Below are 22,249 nucleotides of genomic sequence, written 5' to 3'. Positions count from 1 at the left end.
TTTTTTTTTTTTTTTGAGATGGAGTCTCGCTCTGTTGTCCAGGCTGGAGTGCAGTGACACAATCTCAGCTCACTGAAACCTCTGCCTCCCAGATTCAAGCGATTCTCCTGTCTCAGCCTCCCAAGTAGCTGGGAATACAGGTGCACACCACCATGCCCAGCTAATTTTTATATTTTTAGTAGAGACAGGATTTTGCCATGTTACCCAAGCTAGTCTCAGACTCCTGACCTCAAGTGACCTGCCTGCCCCGGCCTCCCAAAATGCTGGGATTACAGGCATGCACCACTGTGCCCAGCCCTAGTTCATTTTTTTATGAGAGATTTGCTGTGTTAAACTATAGTTTTCTTTCATTATTCATAAAACAAGAACATTATTCTTGTTTTTGAGACAGGGTCTTACTTTATCAACCAGGCTGAAGTGAAGTGGTCACTACAACCTTGATCTCCCAGGCTCAAGCAATCTTCCCACTACAGCCTCACAGGTAGCTGAGACTACAGGTGCACGTCATCACACTTGGTTAATTTTTAAAATTCTTTGTAGAGATGGGGTATTCCCGTATTACCCATGCTAGTCTCAAGCTCCTCGGCTCAAGCCATCATCTGGCCTTGGCCTTCCAAAGTGCTGGGATTAGAGGGATGAACTACTGCATCCTGCTTCAAACTTTTGTTTGACTGACTAAGTTATAAACTTGTATCTTCATTTCAGTGCAGTTATTTTGAAAAACAAATTTTTCATCTGGAATGAATAGAACAGCATACTTTTTTTTTCTTTTTTTTTTTGAGACAGAGTTTCGCTCTTGTTGCCCAGGCTGGAGTGCTATGGTGTGATCTCGGCTCACCACAACCTCCGCCTCCCGGGTTCAAGCCATTCTCCTGCCTCAGCCTCCCGTGTATCTGGGATTACAGGCATGCACCACCACGCTTGGCTAATTTTATATTTTTAGTAGAGAAGGGGTTTTTCCATGTTGGTCAGGCTGGTCTCAAAACTCCCAACCTCAGGTGATCCACCCGCCTCGGCCTCCCAAAATGCTGGGATTACAGGCATGAGCCACCATGCCCAGCCTCAGAACAGTATACTTAAACTGCTATTTTAAAATATTATTTAAAATTTTAAATTCAGATTTCCAATAAGAAGCTGTCTTGAGATTGCCAGGCATTTTACAGTGAGCTGACACTGTTCTCATCCATACAAAGGCAAAATGTAAAGGCCAGAAAGACATAAAGAGAACAGAAAGCCTTCCCTATAAAAACAGGATACTCATAGATTTTTTTTTAATGGTAAAAAGTAGTGAAGTAATTGGGAGATTCTCACTTAGATAAAAATTTTATATTCTTAGAAAAGTTCCTTTCTGCATAAATTGCAGTAAAGAGTTAAAGAATGCAGATTGTGATCTGACTTCATCCACAGTTGTGGCCTCTGATTTTCTTTATTCACCAGGAATCATTATATTAATACTACAAGCGCCTCACTGTCTACTGTTTACAGCTGTGGGAGTTACAAAATAAACTTTCTGTGCCCTTTCCCCTCTTGTGTTATTAATAATGGTGTTATTTAGCAAACTGCTATTGAAGCTAAATGATAAAATGTAAGGCCCCCATTCTCATGACAGTATGACTATTTTTTAAGCATAACTGCTTTGGGAAATTTATCACATTCTTTTTTTTTTTTTTTTTTTGAGAGGAGTCTAGCTCTGGTCACTCAGGCTGGAGTGCAATGGCGCCATCTCGGCTCACTGCAAGCTACACCTCCTGGGTTGACACCATTCTCCTGCCTCAGCCTCCTGAGTACCTAGGACTACAGGTGCCTGCCACCACGGCCGGCTAATTTTTTTGTATTTTTAGTAGAGACGGGTTTCACTATGTTAGCCAGGATGGTCTCCATTTCCTGACCTCGTGATCTGCCCGCCTCGGCCTCCGAAAGTGCTGGGATTACAGGTGTGAGCCACCACGCCCAGCAGGACATTTATCAGATTCTTAACCCATGTTTTTAGCAGCAAAAATGGTGATTTTAAAATGCTGTTTAGAATTTTCCTTCTCAAGTATTTTGCATTGTCATAATAAAAAGACAAGTCCATGTTATCTTCAACTGCTCATATAGCCACTTCTAAAGACTAATACAACCTGATTCTCAGAATTAAATCATGGCATATGTGTTACTACATCTGACCTGGTAATTTAATGACAGAACTATCTAAATGAAAATAGCCATAATAATTTGCTAATGTTTCAGCTTTTTTTTAAGAGACATGGTCTCACTCTATAGGCCAGACTGGAGTGCAGTGGCCTCATCATAGCTCACTGCAGGCTCAAACTCCTCAGGTCAAGCAATCCTCCTGCCTCAGCCTCCCAAGTAGCTATACTACAGGCACATTCCACCCATGCCCATGTAATTTTTTTATTTTTTTTGTAGAGACAGTCTCGCTATATCGCTCAGGCTAATCTCGAATGACTGGCCTTAAGTGGTTCTCTGGCCTTGGCCTCCCAAAGAGCTAGGATTGTAGTCATAAGCTACCAAGCCTGGCCTCAGCCTTTTTTTTTTTTTTTTTTTAACTAGAATGCACTATTGTACAATAGGTGTACTGACAATGAAATCAACAAAATAAGCTTTTCTATTTGCCCTGAGGCCATAATGCAGATGTTTTTAAGTGAATTTACATTAAGACTAAAGGCTCTGAATCTCAAGTAATTTGACCAGTTTACACATTTTAAAGACACTGTTACACATTAATATAAATAATGCTGGGCCGAGTGTGGTAGCTCATGCCTGTAATCTCAGCACTTTGGGAGGCGGATCACCTGAGGTCGGGAGTTCAAGACCAGCCTGGCCAACCTGGTGAAACCCCATCTCTACTAAAAATAGAAAAATTAGCTGGACGTGGTGGCATGTGCCCATAATCCCAGCTACTCTGGAGGCTGAGGCAGGAGAATCACTTAAACCCAGGAAGCAGAGGTTGCAGTGAGCCGAGATCATACCATTGCACTCTAGCCTGGGTGACAGAGCAAGACTTTGTCTCAAAAGAAAAAAAAAAAAAAAGAAAAGAAAAAGGGCTGTATTACATCAAGAAAAAGGTTTCTGGAAACTCTGGGAGCCTAAACTTTTTAAACTTTGTAGCAGATTTAAACCACTACCATTTCTCCATCATAAGTGAGACACTCCTGGAAAACACGGTCTAAGAAGACATTGGTCATGGTAGCTGTTCCATAGCGTGAGAGTTCTTCTTTACTGAGCATGCCATTGTGATCTTTATCAAGATTCAAGTACTGGCCTTGGAAAGAAAAATAATAAAGACACTTATGACCACAATACAATTTTAATCAGAAGAATAGACTAACAAAAAGTTCTTTTTCTTGGTTAATATTTTGATTTTCAAACTATTCATGTTATGGTTAGGGTAGTGGCCTATGTATAATACTATCAGCTACCTTTGCAATCTTGATCAGAACAACCCTTGGGCTAGAAACAGCCAAAGAAAACCCATCATGAAGGTCATGGTCTAGGATGTTTCACTTACATCACTGTTTTCAGTTTGCAGTATTTTTAAACATTCCTAGGTTTCTAAATTAAATGGAGGTAAGAGGCGAACAAAAAGCACTGAAATGCCAGCACTTGAAAGTAGAGATAAGAACGCCAAAAGGGGCACTTTGGGAGGCCGAGGTGGATGGATCAGAGGTCAGGAGTTCCAGAGCAGCCTGGCCAACACAGTGAAACACCATCTCTACTTTAAAAAAAAAAAAAAAAAAAAAAGCCAGGTGTGGTGGTGGAAGCCTGTAATCCCAGCTCCTTGGGAGGCTGAAGCAAGGAGAATCGCTTGAACCTGGGAGGTGGAGGTTGCAGTGAGCCAAGATCATGCCACTGGACTCCAGCCTGGATAACAGTGCGAGACTCCATCTCCAAAAAAAAAAAAAAAAAAAAAAAGCCAAAGGAGTCAAAAGATCACCCAACAAGATAATGTAGAATAGCTCCATCAGTAGATCCTGGAAACAGCATTTTATCAACAAAGCATGACAACAGCTAATGCTCATAACCGTGCTCCTGAGTCAACAAGGATCAAATTACATTCTATTCTATTGAAAAGAAACTGTATAACTTAAAAAGGGTTCTGCTGGATGCAGTGGCTCATGCCTATAATTCCAACACTTTGGGAGGCCAGGACAGGTAGATTGCTTGAGCCCAGGAGTTTGAAACCAGCCTGGGCAACACAGTGAGATCCCGTCTCTAAAAAAAATTTAAAAACTTAGCCAGGCACGGCGCCTGTAGTCCCAGTACTGGGGTCGGTGGGGTGGGGTGGGGACACTGAGGTTGGAGGATCGAGCCCAGGACTTCAAGGCTGCACTGAGCCATGATCGTGCCAGTGCACTCCAGCCAGGGTGAGAGAGTGAGACCCTGTCTTCAAAAAGGTTGGGGGGAGTCCAAAAAGTTAAAACATTGGTATTTAAACAAGTAAATTTTGGTAATGTACAATACTAGAGCTTAAGGTAATTAAATGCTTTGATCTTAAGCTATATCAGTGTATGTATAAAACTGTCCTCTGAACACCAATCACCTGAAGAATGGATAATTCAAATTTTAGCATTATGATAGGAACATACCATAAACTCTTAGGGCAGAAGGAGCAGAAAACCAATTTGTTTCTTGACTCTCCTTGGACAGTTCCTCATCCCTTAGCTAATGGAACATAAAGACATAATTAGAAGATAGCAACTGTCAAGTGATACAATTAAGTAGTTTAAAAACATTTACCTCCAATAAATCATCTAGGAAGCTGCATGCTAAAATATCTTGAATTTTTATCTTTCCTTTAAGAACATAAAGAAACACAATTAATTTCATTTTAAGAAAATAGCAACTCATTTTAAAAAAAAATTTTTTTTCACAAAAGCAATCACACAATTGATATTTTAAAGCTTCTAGCTCTTATGCTCCACAGTCCTTAATACATATTGTTACAAAGAGAGAAATCTCCGCCGGGCACAGTAGCTCACATCTGTAATTCCAGTACTTTGGGAAGCCGAGGCGGGTGGATCACCTGATGTCAGGAGTTCGAGACCAGCCTGGCCAATATGGTGAAAGCCTGTCTCTACTAAAAACACAAAAAATTAGCTGGGTGTGGTGGTGGGCGCCTGTAATCCCAGCTACTCTGGAGGCTGGGGCAGGAGAGTCGCTTGAACCCAGGAGGCAGAGGTTGCAGTGAGCTGAGATCAAGCCATTGTACTCCAGCCTGGGAAACAAGACCAAAACTTCATCCCTATCCCGCAAAAAAAAAAAAAAAAAAAAAAAAATCTACAGGCAACATTTAATAACATCTCTACTTGTATACCTCAACTATATAAATCTAAGTGCTAAATTCTAAAATTATAGTGATGTCAGATTTTCAAAAAAGTTTGTGATTATAGATATAGTACTGCTAGTACATAAACAGGGATACTGTCTCCATTTATTTTTGGCAGGTTCTGGACTAGAAAGCAATACACAGGTGTGGTTTAAGAGCAGACAGATGAGAGTTTGTTTTCTTCTTCTTCCTTTTTTTTTTTTTTTTTTTTTTAAGACAGTTTTGCTCTTGTTGCCCAGGCTAGAGTGCAGTGGTGTGATCTCTGCTCACTGCAACCTCCGCTTCCCGGGTTCAAGCGATTCTCCTGCCTCAGCCTCCTGAGTAGCTGGGACTACAGGCACCTGCCACCACACCCAGCTAATTTTTTGTATTTTTAGTAGAAACGGGGTTTCACTGTGTTGGCCAGGCTGGTCTCGAACTCCTGACCTCAGGTGATTCACCTGTCTCAGCCTCCCAAAGTGCTGGAATAACAGGTGTGAGCCACTGCACCCGGCTACTGCTGCGTTTTTGTACAGAAGAGGTCTTGCTATCTTGCCAGGGCTGGTCTTGAACTCCTAGGCACAAGTGATTTCTCACATCAGCCTCCCAAAGCGCTGGGGTTACAGGTGTGAGCCACCACACCCAGCCCAGATGGTAGTTTAAATGCCACTTTTAAATATGTAACCTAGCTAAATCTCAGTTGCCTTACACATAAAATGTGGACAATAATGTACCTTCCTTATGGGGTTATGAAACGACAATGAATGAACACATGTAAAATGCTTAGCATACTACATAACAGTCAAAACATCTGATATTATTTTGTAAAATTTGAAAGAGAGAGTGTATATGTGTGTACTTAAGAGTAGAGGAGTTCAAAAAACACTGTCAGCTACCATATGCTGTGATTGGGTTCATAACTGGATTTTTTTTTTTGGACACAAGGTCTGGCTGTGTTGGCTATGTTGCCCAGACTAGAGTGCAGTGGCGCGATCTTGGCTCACTGCAACCTCTGCCTTCTGGGTTCAAGTGATCCACCTCAGCAGCTTCCCAAGTAGCTGGGACTATAGGCGCGCGCGCACCACTATATCTGGCTAATCTTTGGAACTTTTTTCTTTTTTTTTTTGAGATGGAGTTTCACTCTTGTTGCCCAGGCTGGAGTGCAACAGCGCGATCTCAGCTCACCACAACCTCTGCCTCCTGGGTTCAAGTGATTCTCCTGCCTCAGCCTCTCGAGTAGCTGGGATTACAGGTGTGAGCCACTGTGCCCGGCCAATTTTTGTATGGTTTTTTTTTTTGTAGAGACAAAGTTTCACCATGTTGCCCAGGCTGATCTTGAACTCCTGAGCTCAAGTGGTCCACCCAACTCAGCCTCCCAAAGGGCTGAGATTACAGACGTGAACCACTGTGCTGGGCCCATAGTTGGATTTTCAAGGACAGAAGGATAATCAAGCACTTTGATTTGGACTTCTCTGTCCTTTCCTCTGCTCCAGTTACATGTATTTAAGTCTGGGCAGGCTTGAACAGTTAATAAAACATACTGTTAATGAGGCCATATTTACCAATCCGATCCCCATAGAAAATGAGAAAAATATGCATCACGGCTAAATGGCTCTCATATCTCCAAATACATGTTTTTCATCAAAAAGAGAACAATTCTGCAGTATATCACATAGCAGAGACACCAAATCATATCCGAATAACTGGCTTCCTAAAATGGGAAGGAGGCATTTATGACTCATTACCCAGTTCATACTTCTTCACTGTTAGGTGACATCCCCCTATCTGTCACATAGCAGATTATAGTCAGTGCAAGTAAATCATAAAAGATCTTCAGATAAACATAACCAAGCATTGCTACTGTTTTTTGTACCTTTTTATCTCCTTGAAATTCACCAAATTTTTAATGGCAGTGACAGGAAAATAAATGACATTTTAAGAGTTTTCTGTAGTTATTGAGATTTAGATATAATAATATCCTCGTGTAAGTTAGATAAGATTTTCTTTTACCTGTTCTTAAAGGATCTAAAAAGAAGAAGAACTTCCTAACTGCTGTACAAACATAAAAGGAGTAGAAAGATTTTTCCAGACCATCTAATTGTGGCAAAGTAGGGATAAGTTCCAATATGTAGTTTTCTAAATCCTGAAAATAAACAAAATAAAGTGTCAAATGTCCAATCTTGATTCTTCATTACATACTAGAATATAATTTCATTACTAAAAATTATTCAGCATTAATACTATATTGATAAAGAAATTCATGACTATTTTAGTGGTAAAACTATTTTACATTAAATTTTGTTTCTCCTAATTTAAGTTTTAACATTTTTTGAAAAGTAGTCAATTCTACATAGTTCCAAATTCAAAGGGAACAAAGATATTGATTAAAAAGCCTCTCACCTATTTCTTCTCCCCAGAGGTAACCCTGTATTATCAACTTCTGATGTAATTTCCCGAAGGTAACAGATACAAATATGAACCAATACATATATATTTCTTCCCCTCTTTTTTTTTTTTTTTTTTTTTTTTGAGATGTAGTCTTGCTCTGTTGCCAGCCTGGAGTGCAGTGGTGCGATCTTGGCTTACTGCAACCTCTGCCTCCCAGGTTCAAGCGATTCTCTTGCCTCCTCCTGAGTAGCTGAGACTACAGGCATGCACCACCATGCCCAGCTAATTTCTGTATTTTTAGCAGAGGCAGGGTTTCACAGTGTTGTCCAGGATGGTCTTGATCTCTTGACCTCGTGATCCAGCCACCTCCGTCTCCCAAAGTGCTGTGACTACAGGCATGAGGCACTGCACCCGGCCTTTCCCTCTTTTTACACACAGGATGTATCAGCATACCGTGAAGAGTGCTTTTGTCATTCAGTAATATACTTTATAGTCATTCCATCTTGACTTTCAAATAGCTATATATCATATCATTGTATGGATGTGCCATATTTAACTAGGCCTCTATTGGGACATTTAGTTTTTTCCTAATATTTTGCTACATGAAAAGTAATACCATAAGGGCTAAGCTAATTATTCATTCATAGATATTGTGGAAGAATATAAAATACAATTTCTGTAAGTGGATCTGCTGGGTTGTGGCATATGCACATGTAGAAATTTGATAAGACACTGGGAAACTTCCCATCTCCCCATAAATGCCATGTGAATTTTATACTCCCATCAGCAATGTGAAAGCTATTTCTACAGTTCTGAATTCTGCACACAGGTGTCCCAGGAGCACCACAGTTAATGTACAGGGGTGCATCAGGATATTTTAAAATTTTGAGCGAAACAGCAACATTTGTCAGACACTGCATGATAGATATTGAAATAAGCTAGAACTACGTGCTCAAGGTAGTTCACATTTTCAATACTGGATCTCAATGTATTCCTTTTTTTTTGAGGCAGGGTCTCTGTCACACAGGCTGCTGGAGTTCAGTAGTATGATCTTGGCTGACTGAAACCTCTACCTCCCAGGCTCAAGTCATCCTCCCACCTCAGCCTCCTGAATAGCTGGGACCACAGAGATGCACCACCACACCCAGTTAATTTTTTGTATTTTTGGTAGAGATGGGGATTCACCATGTTGCCCAGGCTGGTCTCAAACTCTTGAGCTCAAGCTATTTGCCCACCTTGGCCTCCCAGCGTTGGAATTACAGTTGTGAGCCACTGTGCCTGGTGATTTAAATTTTTTAAATCATCCAGCCCAAAATGTCATGAATATATTCCTCTTTTTTTTTGAGATGGACTCTTGCTCTGTCGCCCAGACTGGAGTGCAGTGGCGAAATCTCGGCTTACTGCAACCTCCACCTCCTGGCTCAGCCTCTTCAGTAGCTGGGACTACAGTCCCGTGCCACCATGCCTGGCTAATTTATTTTATTTTATTTTATTTTATTTTGAGATGGAGTCTCGCTCTGTTGCCCAGGCTGGAGTGCAGTGGCGCGATCTTGGCTCACTGCAAGCTCCGCCTCCCGGGTTCACACCATTCTCCTGCCTCAGCCTCCCGAGTATCTGGGACTACAGGCGCCTGCCACCACGCCCGGCTAGTTTTTTGTATTTTTAGAAGAGATGGGGTTTCACCATGTTATCTAGGATGGTCTCAATCTCCTGATCTTGTGATCCGCCCGCCTTGGCCTCCCAAAGTGCTGGGATTACAGGCATGAGCCACCACGCCCAGCCAAATATATTCCTTTTAATGACATAAATCTTTGCAACGCTAGGTTTTGATGGTTCCTGTGGTAAAGTACCACACAAAAATCAGTGAACAGGAAATGAGGAGGACAAGTGTCCAGTCTAATTCCCAGGTTTAAGTAGTTGTACACATCCCATTAATAACTGTACTTAAGAATGAAATAAAAATATCTTCTTTCAACTTAAGTATATTATTTTTTCAAGTGGCTAATAAGCTTAATGAATACTCATTAAATTGTTTGGGATTAACTGGCTAGTACGTGAAACTGCTAGGGATTTCTTTTGACTCAGAAGCACTGTGAAAGAATTACTCAAACGCTAAAGGTGTCAATTCAAACTTTTTGATCTTTGCTAATTTGATAGGTGAAAAATGGCAACTTAGTGTAGATTTATCTGGCATTTCTCTTATGTGAAGTTAGTTGTTTCTTATGATTAAGAAGCATTTGAATTTTACTTTTTATACATTATCTATATCCTTTGTGCAGTTTTCTATTGGGTTAATGGCTTTCTTCTGGATTTCTGGGCACTTTTTATACATTAGGGTAATTGGCCATTTGTGACTGTTTCAGATATTTCCCCCAGTTTGTTGTTTTTTTTACTTTAACGTGGGCTTTGCCCTATAGATCTTCTCAAAATTTAGCTGAATTTATTGTTTTCTAGATTTCTGGGTTTTGTCATACTTAGAAAGGCCTTGCCTATTACAGGATTATATATTTAAAAGCCTCCCATGGTTTCTTTCTCTCTTTTTTTTTGAGACAGAGTCTCAGTCCAGTCCAGTCTGGAGTGCAGTGGTGCAGTCTCAGCTCACTGAAACCTCCACCTCTTGGATTCAAGTGATTCTTGTCTCAGCCTGACTAGCTGGGATTACAGGCACGTACAACCACGCCTGGCTAATTTTTGTATTTTTAGTAGAGAGGGGGTTTCATCATGTTGGCCGGGCTGGTCTTGAACTCCCGACCTCAAGCAATCCGCCTGCCTTGGCCTCCCAAAGTTGCTGGGATTACAGGCATGAGCCACTGAGCCTCGCCATACTTTGAGTTCCTTACATCCTCCATAGGGCATCCAGAAGGATCTTTTAAAATGTAAATCATATCCTGACAGACTCAGCTTAAAACTTCCGATGGTTTCCCATTAGCTTCAAAGTAAATCCAAAGTCCTTACTGTGGACTAAAAGGCCCTACATGTGGCCCCTGCCTACTTCTCCAACTTCATTTTCCGTTATTGTAATCCTTGTTCTAGCCACACTGGCTTCCTTCTGTTCCTAGAACAGGTCCAGGCTTAATTTTGCCTTGGAGACACTGTATTTGCCATTTCCTCTATACTATGTCTTCATAAGACTGGCTTCTTTCTCATACTTCATGGCTAAAACTTAATCCCTATCCCAAAAAGATGCTCCTTCCAGCCTACCTGAAATTGTCCACCAATCCCAGTCATATCCCTGCCTAGTTTACTATTTTCTTTTTCTTTTCTTTTCTTTTTTTGAGACAGAGTCTCGCTCTGTTGTCCAGGCTGGAGAGAAGTGATGCAATCTTGGCTCACTGCAAGCTCCGCCTCCTGGATTCACATCATTCTTCTGCCTCAGCCTCCTGAGTAGCTGGGACTACAGGCACCCACCACCACGCCCGGCTTATTTTTGTATTTTTAGTAGAGTCGGGGTTTCCCCGTGTTAGTCAGGATGGTCTCGATCTCCTGACCTCATGATCCGCCCGCCTTGGCCTCCCAAAGTGCTGGGATTACAGGTGTGAGTCACCGCGTCCGGCCTACTGTTTTATTTTCTACATGTAACTTGTTGCTATTTGATTTTATCTGCTTATAATTCAGTGTCTGTCTTCCCACTCTGCTAGAAAAAATAGGTCTAAGAGGGAACAAAAATTGTACTGTGTCCCTGGAAAGATTTTAAAGTATAACATTTAGTATGAGCTAACAGATTCCATCTACAGAAATTTGGGCAAAAAAAAAAAAAAAAAAAAAAAAAAAGAAAGAAAAAAGAAAAAAAGAAATCTGGGCAAAACAGATTGTAACAAAGTAAAACGTGAGCCCTACAAGCTTAGAATAATACCTGCCCCCAAATAAATGTTTATTAACTGCTTAACAAGATTTAATAAGTGAATTATACTTTGTATACTCTACTCAGATTATAAATGTTGGTCTGGAAGCCACTGTCTTTCAAATTAGTAAGACACAAAGCCTGGGTTTCAAAAGGCAATGGGCCAAGAATGGATGAAATACTTTGAGAGAAGTGTTTTCTTTCATTGAGAGAAGGGGAAAATTATTCCTTTTTAGAAACAACTATAGAAGTACACTGTTTCTCTTCTCTCCCGTTTGCCCATCTCTCTTTCAATCTTTGTTTCCATACATGGAAAGAGGCAAGACAAACAATAACAGGGGACCGTTTTTATAAATCAATATTGCTGTTTCTATAAATCAAGTGAACTGCTAACAAGAATTCTCAGAGCTAGAGAACTACTACAGTTTGGGACCTGACCTCTCAACAAGTACCAACAGGTGGCTAATTATGTCTTCCTTGCTAGAAAGAGATGGCCAGAAGCAAGAGCCTTTTATTGTCAAGTTGGTCTGAACCTTAAAGAGAATTGTAGTGTACCCCCTTGAAAGGTTTTACAGTATAACTAACTATTCAGAATGAGCTAACAGATTCTATCTACAGAAATCTAGACAAAACAGAATGCAACAAATTATAGCAGGAACCATACAAACTGTAACAAGAAATTTACATTTAACTCATATCTGAATAATTATTTGATTAATTAACCTAGTTTCTATTCATGCCCAACTCCCTTCCCCTCTCCCCTACAACCTTAAAAAATGCACTGCATATTTGGGAAAAAAGCCTGAGGTGAAAAATAAGTCCATATAATTTAGATACCCATATTTAGAAGAAGCATAGCCATTTGGGCCATGAAGTTATAATTATCTGTTGATAACTTGGCCTAATTACAGCAGTGCCTAATAGGAAACAAGCAGCCTCTTGGTAACTGACCTAGCAACCTTACACCCAGAGGTGGGAATACAGTCACATTCATTTTCTCTCTCATATTTTCTTTTTTCTTTTTCTTTTGAGACATAGTCTTGCTTTGTTGCCCAGGCTGGAGTGCAGTGGCGTGATCTCAGCTTACTGCAACTGCTTCCTGGGTTCAAGTGATTCTCTTGCCTCAGCCACTCTAGTAGCTGGGATTACAGGCATCTGCTACCATGCTCAGCTAATGTTTTTGTATTTTTAATAGAGACGGGGTTTCACCATGTTGGCCAGGCTGGTCTCCAAGTCCTGACATCAAGTGATCCACTCACCTTGGCCTCCCAAAGTGCTGGGATTACAGGTGTGAGCTACCGTGTCTGGCTTCTCTTATATTTTCTTAAAAAAAAAAAAAAGGTGCGGGGGAATTCTTGGCCCTTTAAAAAATAGTGACAAACTGATATGATTCATGAATAATCAAGAGTTTTTCAGTAATTTTAAATGTTAAAATGCTACATTCTTTTTATTTTCCCCTTTAAAAGATTTTTTTTTTTTTTTTGAGACGGAGTCTGCTTTTGTCGTCCAGGGTCAAGTGCAACAGCCTGATCTAGGCTCACTGCAACCTCTGTCTCCTGTGTTCAAGCAATTCTCTTGCCTCAGCCTCCCGAGTAGCTGGGATTACAGGCGGCCACCACCATGCCTGGATAATTTTTGTATTTTTAGTAGAGACAGGGTTTCTCCATGTTGGTCAGGTTGGTCTCGAACTCCTGACCTCATGATCTGCCAGCCTCAGTCTCCCTAAGTGCTGGGATTATAGGCGTGAGCCACCGTGCCCGGCCAAAAGGCCTTTTTTTATTGTTAAAGTTTGAAGAAAAAGAATCTAAAAAGGAATTTGTATAGTCAATATGCATTGAACACTTGTTTAGTAACACATGTCATTTATTAAAAAAAGAAAGAAAGAAAGAAAGAAAAAACCAAACCCCAAAACAGAAACATCCTGCGTCTCAGCAAAAACTATATGGAATCAACACCACCGAGGTCTGTGGAAAGAAAAAGAAAAATCTGTTCCCTTTGCTCTGCTGGAAGCTGGAAGGTGCTAGGCCCCTGTGTAGTAGTGCATAGAATTCTAGTTGCTTTCCTCTCTTGAGCGCAGAGTATACTACGTCTCCATGTGAATATGGACAGTAAGCATTTACCAACTTCTCCTTGTCTACCGTCTCTTGTTTAAAAAAAGAAAATAAATTTTACAAAATGGGGTTATAGAAGGTCAGCAAAAGGTAGGTTTGAAACGTTTGGATAGTTTAAAGTGAGCATTTTGACAGAGTCGCTTTTCCTTTGGCATGTTTAATTGTGATTTTTAAGGGACATCTTGCATGACATTTTTAAAATAAATTCTCTCTTTTTTTTTTGAGACAGGGTCTCCCTCTGTTGCCCAGGCTGGAGTGCAGTGGCGCAATCTTGGCTCACTGAAACTTCCGCCTCCTAGGTTCATACGATTCTCCCACCTCAGCCTCCTGAGTAGCTGGGATTCCAGGCGTATGCCACCACAGCCCAGCAAGTATTTCTATTTTTAGTAGAGACGGGATTTCACCATATTGGTCAGGCTGGTCTCACACTCCTGACCTCAAGTGATCTGCCCACGTTGGCCTCCCAAAATGCTGGGAGTACAGGCATTGGGAGTACAGGTATGAGCCACTGCACCCGGCCAATATATATATATTTTGTTTTGAGGCAGAGTTTTGCTCTTGTTGCCCAGGCTGGAGTGCAATGGAGCTATTTCGGTTCACAGCAACCTCCACCTCCTGGGTTCAAGTGATTCTCCTGCCTCAGCCTCCCGAGTAGCTGGGATTACAGGCATGTGCCACCACAGGTGGCTAATTTTGTATTTTTAGTAGAGACAGGGTTTCTCCATGTTGGTCAGGCTGGTCTTGAACTCCCAACCTCAGGTGATCCGCCCGCCTCAGCCTCCCAAAGTGCTGGGATTACAGGTGTGAACCACCATGCCCAGCATAAATCCTCTCTTAATGATGACTTTAACCCTGCCACTCCATAGGAGAATCAGTAGAATCTGTAGGATCTTATTTGGAATTGACATTCTCTATTGTAATTTTGTTTATTTTTAAATTTGTTTTTTGTTTCACTGAAAAGATGATGTTCAATTTTAAAAGTTGAAAGTGTACAAGTTGCTTTGTTACGGTAAAACTAAATATGTACATACAAACACACACAAACAGAAATAAAACAAAGTATTATATGAATAGCCTGTAATCCCAACACCCAGTGATAACTAGTTTACATTTTGATGTCTATAAGAGTTAATATAATGTCTATAAGGTTAATACTTACAGATTCCCGAAGGTATCCCTGCCCAGCGACATCATATAAACTGAGTCCTATTCTTGTTTGATGAAGCCAAACTGACAATAAACAAGAAAATGAAACGTAATTCTTAAGATTTATCCTTTAGATATGAAAAAGGAGATAAAGAGCTAGATTTGAGATGAGCTAATCTAGTAACTCTAAAAACTATTTCTTCTCACCACAAAATTGCTTGAAACAAAAAACTATAGAATGGCAGAGTTCAACAATTCTATCATGACTAAAGCTATAATAAAACTGACATCTTGAAGATACTGTTCTTTACCAATTAAACTTGGTGTTCCACCCAACAGGGACAGCTAGTATAATGTTATGCCTTCAATGAAGCTGCTTTTATTTCTGAGGTTAATTACAGCAACCAATTATTAAAGATTGTATACAGTAGGCTTTCACAGATTATTATGGCACTTGTAGGAATCATAAGTCCAAGCTGTTTAATAGATGCTCCTTGAAACTGATATCACAGTTGTGGGTTTGAAACTATCCTTTCAGTCAACTCAACTTGTAATATATTGGTAAAATAAAATTATCAGTAAATTGAAATTATTTCAAATCACCATACATTAAAACCCTTGGTTTAGCTCTTAATATTTTTAGTCTACTATTATCTTTAAGATACATGAGGGTTTAAAAACTTTTTGTTTTTTTATGATAACCTAAGTTTATGTAACACATCTTGGTCAAAAGAAAAGAAGGTCTACTTCAAACTTAGAGTGATTTCACATGGAAGAAATACTTATAAAAGCACAGACCAAAAACCTACTTGCTTCCCATATAAGGAGTTCAAGCACAGTAAAAATGAATCACCTTTTCTCATGACATAATTAAAGAACTGCATGATGGAAATTCTTCCATATGAATCTGTATGAAGGAGTTTAGCAAAGACTTTTGCTGTGAAAAATTGCCTAAGAAAAGAAAATAAAGATTTAAATGATCATAAGAGAAAATGCCTTCTACATAAAATTAGAAAACGGCATAAATTCATACAATTAAAAAATGAAAGAACAATAGAGACTGCTTAGAATTCAAAAACTAAAAATATTAAGCCCTACTTTTTTTTTTTTTTTTTTTTAAGAAACAGATTTGGCCGGGCACAGTGGCTCTTGCCTGTAATCCCAGCACTTTGGGAGGCCGAGGTAGGAGGATCACAAGTCAAGAGATCGAGACCATCTTGGCCAACATGGTGAAACCCCGTCTCTAGTAAAAGTACAAAAAGTATTTGTATTGGTTATTTATATTGTATTATACTGTATTTATAATTATAATTTTATTATATTTATAGTATTTATAATTATAATATAATTATTAATAATAATATATTATTCTTACTTGCACTTGGGAGGCTGAGGCTGGAGAATCACTTGAACCCGGGAGGCAGAGGTTGTAGTGAGCCGAGATTGTGCCACTCCACTGCAGCCTGGCGACAGAGCAAGACTCCATCTCCTGGCCTCAAGTGATCCACCTGTCTTGGCCTCCCAAAGCACTGGAATTACAAATGTGAGGCACCATGCCTAGCCTAAGTCATAAATGTTTGCTTTTTTTTTTTTTAATTAAAAGTTTTATTTTGCAGAGATGGGCATGTGAGTCACAGTGCCTAGCCTTGCATTCTTTTTTGTTTGCTTTTGTCTGTCTTAAGGCTGAAAGTGTCATAAACTATATATGTACATTTTTTTGAGATGGAGTTATTTAATAACTTCATACCAATGTGATTTTTTGACGGTAAATAATTTTATTAAATTTCATTAGTAACTTGACTCAAATGTCATACCATTTACTTCAATTAATATTTGAGGATTTGTTTATTTTTTTTAAAGGCAGGGTCTTGCTCTGTCACCCAGGCTGGAGCGCAGTGGCTTAATCACAGCTCATCCTCCCAGGCTCAAGCAATTCTCCCACCTCAGCCTCCTGAGTAGCTACAGGTATACACCCCCACACCCAGATAATATTTTTATTTTTAGTAGAGACAAGATCTCCCTAAGTTGCCCAGGCTGGTCTCAAACACTCCAGCTCAAGCAATCCTCCCACCTCAGTCTCCAAAACTGCTGGGATTACAGGTGTGAGCCAGTGTGCCTGGCCAATATTTGAGGCATTTAAAATGCTTAACATAACATATTCTTTTGTTAATTATATTATTCTTACTTGCACTTTGCTCCAGCCTTTTCACCAACCTTCAAAAAGTTTTCATAATTGATCATTGCTTCCTCTCCAATCATAGGTGGTGTCTGGTGTTTGTCCAGCAAAAACCATAAGTTCTTAAGAGAATTGTGGAAGTGAAGATGTTATAAGTTAAAAACAACAAGATTTTAAAATGTAGTTAAATGCGTGCTTTCCACTAAAATGATAGTTTGTTAGCAAAGTCAATATTAAGATAAATCTCATTTCCTATTATCTTTTTGATTACTAACAATAAAAATAACATGTATTGAGTGCCAACTAAGCTTTTGATATACACTTCCTCTTTAATCCACATAACTCTATGATATAGTTAGCTATCCCTACTTTAGAGATGATAATCCAAGCACAGAGATGTTAAGTCCATTGCCTAAAGTCATATAGCAGGGCTGGAATCTGAACCGCTGTAGTCTGACCCTACAGCAGTGGTTCTCAACCTTGGCTGCACAGTATAATCACCTAGAGCCTTAAACAACAACAACAAACAACACTATTTTTGGGGTATATGACCTATGTAAACTCAGCGGCTGCTTCTGGTGGGAACTGCTGCTTCAGAGCTTATGCAGTACCACTCTGTAGTATGGACTCCATTAGGCACCAAGAAATCTTGCATGATTTAAGTAGCACAAATGAGAAATGGTTAACATCTAAAGCAACTTTTTGCTTCGTTCTTACCTGTAATTCTTCATTATCTAACAGTTCTCTGCTTTTTCTTTGTAGAAAGACAGCTCTTGATTCCTCTCTTAATTTCTGTAGTAACACTTCATCTTCAGCAGGAAGCTGAAAATACAACATAAATTTCTACATGTAAATTTTAGACTACTGGATCCTGTAAAATGTATGTGGTCTCATAAAATAACTGTATGCCACAGCCTCAAATTATTTCTTGTATCTCACCTTAATTGTGCTTAACATTTGTTTAACAAAAACTGATCCACAGAGAATCAAGTGATCAGCAAGGCTGGATCTCTGCCCTGAAAAAGCTATTCTAAAAGCTAGTCTAGTCCAAGTTTCATTTTATTTCCTTAAAGCACTGTGTTTCCATTGTCACCTTAGAATGATATAGAATTGGCTGGGTGCGGTGGCTTCCTTAGAATGATACAGAATTGGCTGGGGGCAGTGGCTCACACACCTGTAATCCCAGCAGTTTGGGAGGCCAAGGCAGGTGGATCACGAGGTCAAGAGGTCGAGACCATCCTGGCCCCGCCTCTACTAAAAACACAAAAATTAGCTAGGCATGGTGGCATGTACCTGTAGTCCCAGCTACTCAGGAGGCTGAGGCAGGAGAATCGCTTAAACCCAGGAGGTGGAGATAACAGTGAGCTGAATTGTGACACTGCACTCCAGCCTGGCGACAGAGTAAGATACCGTCTCAAAAAAAAAAAAAAAAAGATATAGAATTAAATGAGGATTAACTGAAGACTGACAATTTCAAAACCACCTTTGCAAAATTATAACACTGAGAAAATGATGACAGTGAAAGAGATCTGACCTAACCAACTTCATCTTGTTTTTTTTTTTTTTTTTTTTTTTTTTTTTTTTTTGAGAAGGAGTCTCGCTCTGTCACCCAGGCTGGAGTGCAGTGGCCAGATCTCAGCTCACTGCAAACTCCACCTCCCGGGTTTACGCCATTCTCCTGCCTCAGCCTCCCGAGTAGCTGGGACTACAGGCGCCCGCCACCTCGCCCGGCTAGTTTTTTGTATTTTTTTAGTAGAGACGGGGTTTCACCGTGTTAGCCAGGATGGTCTCGATCTCCTGACCTCGTGATCCGCCCGCCTCGGCCTCCCAAAGTGCTGGGATTACAGGCTTGAGCCACCGCGCCCGGCCTTCATCTTGTTTTTAACCTCCAATCTGCCCTTGGTCATTCCTGGGCATGGGCCAAGATATTAATAAATTTGGGAGAAATTTAGTTTATGATTTAAATGGTAATAGCTCATCCCCAAACTAAACTGCCTTTGTAAAACTAATGAAAGGCCACCAGGTCAGGAGGATGACAAAGACCAGAATTCTGCTAAGATGGAGGCCAGTTAAATGATTAGCAGTCATTATTCCAGAGGTCACAAAAATCTGCAACATCCTCAATTACTCCTGTAAATAACATCACTATTGTAGTACACAGGACCGGCCTTTTGAGATGTCTTCTCAGGCTTTTGCACTTCTGACTACCCAGTGGCCCCTCTCGGACCAGCCACTCCTCTGTGGCCCCAACCCAGAAGCAGACTCAGCACGCAAGGACCAGGACTGTTTTTCTATAACCCTGTGATTGCATCCCCAACCAATCAGTAGCACTCATTCCCTAGCCCTCTGCCTACCAAACTATCCTTGAAAAACCCTACCCTCCAACTTTTCAAGAAGGCTGATTTGAGGAATAACAAAACTCCTGTCTTCCATTTAGTTGGCTCAATGTGTATTAAATTCTTTCTCTGTTGCAATTCCCATCTTGATAAATTGGCTCTGTCTGGATAGCAGGCAAGAAGAACCTGTTGGGTGGTTCTCACCTATAATTCTTCTTGTCCAGCAAAAACCATTTATTCTTCTTGTCCAGTTTTAGGAAAGTATGCCTGTTGAGATTGGATCACCTTCGTTCTTGGAGATGGTCAAGGCAGTGCCTATTATGTTGGCCTCCCAGGCAAGAGGGTTTGTCAACTGGGGTGATTTCCATGAGCAGAGCTTTAGAATGACTCATTCCAACCTGACTTAGAACAATCTACTTCATTTCTTCTTTTTTAAATTAATAATAGAGGCAGGGTCTTGCTATGTCGCCCAGGTTGGTCTTGAGCTCCTGGGCTCAAGCAATCCTCCCACCTTGGCCTCCCAAAGTGCTAGGATTACAGGCATGAGCCACCACACCCAGTCAGAACAATTTACTTTAAAGAGTTCTTCTTCCTCTTCTACATCTTAGACCCATTAAATGTACCTCAGTACACCTTAACGTCAAAACTCAGGGTTATGGTTTTTATCTTTCATTTCCAGGAACTAAGATGCCATCCCTCCCATCAGAAGGAACAGAGTTAAAGGAGTATAAACCAAAAATAAAATTCTAAGGCTCCCAGCCATCTGAATGGTCTTCCTCCTCAGTCAGGGCCCTTAAAATTTAACCTGAGAGACTGTTTCAGGGCATGATGGGAAGTGAGGGTCAAACATGCCTTATTATACCTCTCTGGCATTAACATCAACACAGACTTTAAGTCTAATAAGAAACATTTTGCAAGCTATTCTCTCTGAAGCCTGCTGGCTAAAAGCTCCACCTGCATGATAAAACCTTGGTCGCCACAACCTCTTAACTTAACCCAGACATTCCTTTCTGTTTGATCCCTGGTCTTTAGAGAAACTCAACCAAGTGTCAACCAGCAAATGTTTGAATTTACCTGTAGCCTGGAAGTCCCGCTTCAAATTGTCCCACCTTTCTGGACCAAACCAATGTATTTCTCAAATGTATTTGATTGATGTCTCATGCCTCCCTAAAACGTGTGAAACCAAACTGCACCCAAACCACCTTTGGCACATGTTCTCAGGATCTCTTGAAGGCTATGTCACAGGCCATGGTCACTCATATTTGGCTCAGAGTAAATCTCTTCAAATATTTTACAGAGTTCGACTCTTCGTCAACAGAAGAAACATTAGGAGGTGGGGATGGGGCTGCAGTTGGGGCTGACTGAGATTGTGTTCTAGTGACTAGTTAACCAGCTAATCAGCGAAGGAAAGAACTGGTGACTCAAGATAATAGATGTTTTCTCTGAAGCAGTGGGGACCATGGAGAGGAAGAAGAAAGAAGGGAAAGAACTTTTTTACAAATCCATAGCTGCAGACAGGAAACCATCTAAGATCTAGAGGTGGCCCAAGAGAGAAGTGACACGAAGACAGGAAAAAAAGGAGTTTCCCTCGGGAACCAGAAAAAGAAGGCAAAGGTTTGGTCCTGGAAGTACAAGAAAGTTCAGTCCTAGCCTCAGGAATGGGATCACACCATTCCTATCCAAGAGCTGTTAGGAATGACACACAGTAGGAAAGGGGGCTTGGGTCAGCTCACTCCCACTACGGCACTCTTTCATGCATTTCCACTGATTACAAAACCCACGCCATCATCTCACTGACACCACAATGTCTGAACCATGCCTTTTACTCAAAAGAATTCCAGTAACTAGCCTTAGGAGATAACCAGAGTTGTGGAGTGGGTGTCCTATCTAGGGAAGGAACACTGAACAACTGATTTAGAGCCGTGTTGCCCCTAGCCAGACCAGGTAGCCCACTGCTCAAGATAACCATAGCAACCAGATAATGCAGACCCGCATACTCTACCCGATCTGCTTTGCCCAGCCCAGCCTGCATACCCCACCCTAATATCACTCCCTGATTTTAAAAAAAAAGCCCTACCAGCTCTTTTCAGAGAGTCAGGTGCTCTCTCTCCCTTTTGCATTGAGAACCCAAGAACTTGTGTTCAAGTAAGATATTATTTAAGAATCCAGGTTAAATGAGATAATACAAAGGGCTCTGTGTGGGAAAAAGAAAGAGAGATCAGACTGTTACTGTGTGTATGTAGAAAGAAGTAGACATAAGAGACTCCATTTTGTTCTGTACTAAGAAAAATTCTTCTGCCTTGTGATACTGTTAATCTGTAATCCTACCCCCAACCCTGTCCTTGCAGAGACATGTGCTGTGTCTACTCAAAGTTTAATGGATTTGGGGTTATGCAGGATGTGCTTTGTTAAGTGCCTAAAGGCAGTATACTTGTTAAAAGTCATCACCATTCTCTAATCTCCGAGACACAAACACTATAGAAAGCCGCAGGGACCTACGCCTAGGAAAGCTATGTATTGTCCAAGGTTTCTCCCCATGTGATAGTCTGAAATATGGCCTTGTGGAAAGGGAAAGACCTGAAGGGTCTGTGCTAAGGAGGATTAGTAAGAGAGGGAGGAAGGCCTCTTGGCAGTTGAGATAGAGAAAGGCATCTGTCTCCTGCCAGTCTCCCGGCAATGGAATGTCTCGGTGTAAAACCTGATTGTATGTTCTATTCACTGAGGTAGGAGAAAACAACCTTAGGGCTGGAGGTAACGTGCTAGTGGCAATGCTACTTTTAAAGCCCTGAAAATGTTTATGGAGATGTTTGCATATGCACATCAAAGCACAGCACTTTTCCTTAAACTTATTCATGACACAGAGATCTTTATTCATATGTCTCCTTGCTGACCTTCTTCCTACTATGACCCTATGGTCCTGCCACTTCCCCTCTCTGAGATGGT

At 40.7% G+C, this 22,249-nt stretch overlaps 1 protein-coding gene across 2 annotated transcripts in view; it reads right to left on the bottom strand.

The window, feature by feature from the left end:
• The window catches only part of PPP2R3C (protein phosphatase 2 regulatory subunit B''gamma), a 35,883-nt gene that overhangs the window by 5,267 nt on the left and 8,367 nt on the right, over positions 1-22,249 (bottom strand). For both annotated transcript variants that reach the window (XM_030929855.1, XM_010385587.2), the window contains 8 exons: positions 17,688-17,792; positions 16,980-17,092; positions 15,648-15,745; positions 14,808-14,878; positions 7,319-7,451; positions 4,741-4,796; positions 4,590-4,665; positions 3,129-3,265 (listed from right to left, as the gene is read on the bottom strand). In XM_030929855.1, the coding sequence (XP_030785715.1) occupies positions 3,129-3,265; positions 4,590-4,665; positions 4,741-4,796; positions 7,319-7,451; positions 14,808-14,878; positions 15,648-15,745; positions 16,980-17,053 (645 nt within the window). In that variant the 5' untranslated portion in view covers positions 17,054-17,092; positions 17,688-17,792. The remainder of the gene's footprint in view (positions 1-3,128; positions 3,266-4,589; positions 4,666-4,740; positions 4,797-7,318; positions 7,452-14,807; positions 14,879-15,647; positions 15,746-16,979; positions 17,093-17,687; positions 17,793-22,249) is intronic.

The sequence above is a fragment of the Rhinopithecus roxellana genome, chromosome 5 (genome assembly GCF_007565055.1).
Source record: "Rhinopithecus roxellana isolate Shanxi Qingling chromosome 5, ASM756505v1, whole genome shotgun sequence".
NCBI lineage: Eukaryota > Metazoa > Chordata > Mammalia > Primates > Cercopithecidae > Rhinopithecus > Rhinopithecus roxellana.
Note: the sequence above shows the minus strand (reverse complement) of the source record. Positions and strands in the feature narration are given on the sequence as shown.